The 3666-nt window shown below is 36.0% G+C and overlaps 1 protein-coding gene across 1 annotated transcript; it reads right to left on the bottom strand.

Moving 5' to 3' along the window:
• Positions 1 to 537: 537 nt before the first annotated feature.
• On the bottom strand, positions 538 to 2867 carry LOC111288034 (VQ motif-containing protein 8, chloroplastic). The gene is made up of 2 exons (XM_022878783.2): positions 2041 to 2867; positions 538 to 1130 (listed from the first exon to the last, which is right to left on the bottom strand). Exon 1 carries the CDS (start codon positions 2717 to 2719, stop codon positions 2060 to 2062), a length of 660 nt encoding a protein of 219 aa, XP_022734518.2. The 5' UTR covers positions 2720 to 2867; the 3' UTR covers positions 538 to 1130; positions 2041 to 2059.
• Between the last annotated feature and the right edge of the window lie 799 nt (positions 2868 to 3666).

Raw genomic sequence — 3666 nt, 5'->3', positions numbered from 1 at the left:
CTGATAACTCTTTCTTCTCCTTCTCTCTCTATCTTTTTTTATTCCTTTTTTCCTTTTCGGGGCCACACCACTTATTCTCATGCCAAAATAACCTCCACTTTCATTTGTTACGTAAAGCTCTCTTGGGTAGCATAAAACATAAGGCTTGTAGCCTTTAATTTGTAAAAACACATGAGAATGGGGCTGGACCCCACGTTCTCAACAAAAAATTCTTCTCTATGTACAAATTGGCAAATTTGTATCACTCATTCATAGATGATTTGATAGCAGAATATGATTCCTAGCTTCTTGGATGAATAAAACACAACATTTATCTAAGAAACAAGGGAAGCTAGAGTTCATAGTGTTGGGCTAAAAGCCTCCAATCCAATCATACCAACGAAAGCGAAATTAAACAATAAATCAAACACATAAAAGACAATAATTTAACATGGTTTGGTCCAATCAACCTACATCCAAGGATGAGAAACAAGATCCACTAGTTGTAGACAATTACAAACATACATCAAATCATCAATCTCACTCAACAATCAATACTTATAACACACTCTTAATCTTCTCTAGTCCAATGGAGTATTGTCAACCCAAACAAATACAAACCCAAGCCCTTGTGCACCCTTTCAACATAACCAAACACATACCCATATGCTCTCATACATCATACCTATGTGGACCCTCTCAGTCTCCTCTAGTCCATTCATAAACAAACATACACACTCATAAGACATAGAGCCCTAATACTCCTATGGGGTATCTATCCCACAAAATCTTACAACTCTCTTACATCTTTTTCTCATACCAAACCTTGTAGAGACTTCACTTATTTATAACCATACAAACTTGCCCATTAAGAATCACTCTCTTCTTAGAATTCTTCTCCTGTAAGTCAAACTTGCCTATTAAGAATCCTCTTTTTCTTAGAATTCTTCTTTTACAAGTCTTCTTGTCCATCAAGCAATATCTGACAAATCTCAAACAAATCTCAAACAAATCCTAAACAAATCTCTTATGGGATTTGAGTCAATATTCCTAACACATAGGACTCTTCTATTTTGATGATGGTGTAGGAACCTTGGGTGGACGGGTGCAGACAGCAGCTGATTGACCTGGTTTGAGCTGAAGACCTGTGGCTGTTGGAACAAAAGAAAACAAACCATTAAGGCTGATTGGTTTAATATACAGGATCACTAGTTAGGGCTACATAACCGACTGAAATTAATTTGATCACTCTCAAAAGAAAAAGGTTCCTAAGTTTGTCAAACCTTGTTAATTGTCAACGCTGCTTTACAGTTCATTTTACACGGATGACTTTAGATGATATTTTTCATTTGAATGGGAATTTTACTCAACATCCACAAGTTCTTCTTAATTAAATTAATTGCATTAGGTATAGGTATATATTACTACTTAATTAATTGTTTGAAAATGGTAAAATGACGGCATACATTTTTTTTAAAAGGGAAGCTGTACATATCATTCTCTTTCTTGCAGTCAATGGAATTTGAGATTGCTGCAAGTTGGAAGTTAAAGCCTACGAATGGCAAATAAAAGCAGTATCAATGGGTAAATCCAGAATAAATCAACTTATTATTGTTCTCTCGCGTTGACTTTTGAATTTCTTTTTATGTAATTTTGCTGTCGTAAGCATGAGTTGATCATTTAGTATTCTTTTTTTGAACATTGGCCAAGCTATAGAATAGGGCAATCTCAATAATGAAGAAAAAATTGCAGATTGGGGATTGAAAATAAGAGGAAAAAAATAATTACGACTGTGGAGAAGAAAAATCAATGACTTATAGATTAAGGAAGATCAATCTTCCCCTTGGATGACCAAAAGAATAAATGAAATGACCTTCTAATTCACACTTGATGCCTGATGATCATCTCTGGCAGGTCGATTCAACTAAGATTTAATCACAAAAATACAAACTAAGGACAAGCCAAGAACAAAAAAAGAAAGAAAAGCTATGAACATGAAACAATTGATCATTTTTTGCAACAAAGAAAGAGACTACAGCTAAGCCTCTCTACTGCGAGTACCTCGATTTGTTCACAGCTTTCAGTAATCTGGGAGCCCTTTCATGAATTCTAGCAGAGTTGGTGAGTTCGAATTGCCCAAGCTTGGAGACATAATTGCATTATCAGCAAACTTATAAACAGGCCTCGGTGAGCAAAAGAAAGCCGCCGAATTGGGGGTGAAGAGAGGTATATCAGCAAAAAAGGGATTTGTAGGACTGACAGTCATAGGAACATATGACGAGCTGACATTATTGACATCTCCACCAGCTACACCAAAACATCCATTTTCATCAGTAAGTGCAGAAGATGAGTCGTTATCTTCCTGTCTGTTGGCAGCAAGCTTCGTATTAATATCACCTTCCAAGGGTGAAAGGGAGTTATCCTTGGCTTTGTTCTTTCGTGGACGTGATGGTGCAGTTTCATTAACCTCATCAGACCTTGAAAAACCTGTAAGCTTTTGAACCAAGGCCATGAAGTCCCGAGCCTGCGTGTGGATAATCTTAGGCGAATACGTGTAAATGATGACCGGACCCTGTCGCTGCTGTTGCTTGGGACGAGCAGCAGCAGTCTGAGACAACACCCCAGCAGATGGTTTTTGAATGAAATGAGAGTCTTTGCTGATTGTCAATGGAGAAGGACGGAGACCATTAATCATTAGATCTCTCCTGGGAGGACGTTCATGGGAATTTACAGGGCTCATGGTTGAATGAATGAATTCTCAACCGGAGAGCTGAAAAAGCTGAGAAATTAAATTAGAGAAGATGTGTAGAACTTGACAAGGAGCAAAAAGGAGGAATTAGAAGAGTCTGTTGAAGAATGAAAAAGGCTGTTAGAGATATAGATGGAGAGAGAGCCATGTAAATATATAGAAAGAATATAAAAGGGAAGGTGTGGAGAGAGGAACGTGAATGTGAAGCCAGCGATTCTGACCGTTGACGAAAATAAAGGGCGAAAATTGTCTATATCTTAATCATGTAAATGCCAACATCAATGTGTGTTTGAGAGTGGGTTTGTCAAAAGGTTAAATATTTCAATATTGTCTGTTGTTGTTCGTTTGGTTTTGTTTGAGGCCATTACGTCGGCGGCCAACAACGGCGCAACTACGTACTGGCACTTTTGTATTACCCTTTTCGCAATCAATGAGCTAGCCATCGATTAACTTCTTTTTGGTTCATCTTATTTTCTTTTCTATTCCTTTTTTTCTTTTTCTTGTGAGGAACGATACTCATTTGAAATAGACACATGTTCTAGGAATTGGAAATTTTCTCGCTTTGGGCATTGTTCTTGTTGTGGTTGAGAAAAATGAACTTCTAATAAATTGAAGTTTATAAACCTTAAACTTTATAAAATTGATATATTGAATAAAAGAAATTAAAAAAGCTTTTGGCAAATTCAAAAAAAATTTATCCAATGATCAATTTAATTAAAACAATAAAATTCTTACCCTTCATAAATATTGATTAAATTTTCATGCAGAAACTATTTTTAGTTTTTGCTTATTGACTTACACGTTGTGTTTTATCATCTAAACATTTTATCTTTAATTTTTCTAGTCGCAAGCAATCTTCCTTTTCTTTTTGATATGTATGAAGATCTGCTGGCCTACTTCTGCATCTCTAAATTTTGCAATTTTAGACACATGATCAT

Source organism: Durio zibethinus, chromosome 4, assembly GCF_047325235.1.
Source record: "Durio zibethinus cultivar Kanyao isolate XHJ-2024 chromosome 4, ASM4732523v1, whole genome shotgun sequence".
Classification (NCBI taxonomy): Eukaryota; Viridiplantae; Streptophyta; class Magnoliopsida; order Malvales; family Malvaceae; genus Durio; species Durio zibethinus.
The sequence above is the reverse complement of the archived record's forward strand: the minus strand, read 5'-3'. Positions and strand labels throughout refer to the sequence as shown.

Bases quoted from the DNA above. Each gene is read 5' to 3' on its own strand.
- LOC111288034 (XM_022878783.2), bottom strand. From the start codon at position 2,719: ATGAGCCCTGTAAATTCCCATGAACGTCCTCCCAGGAGAGATCTAATG.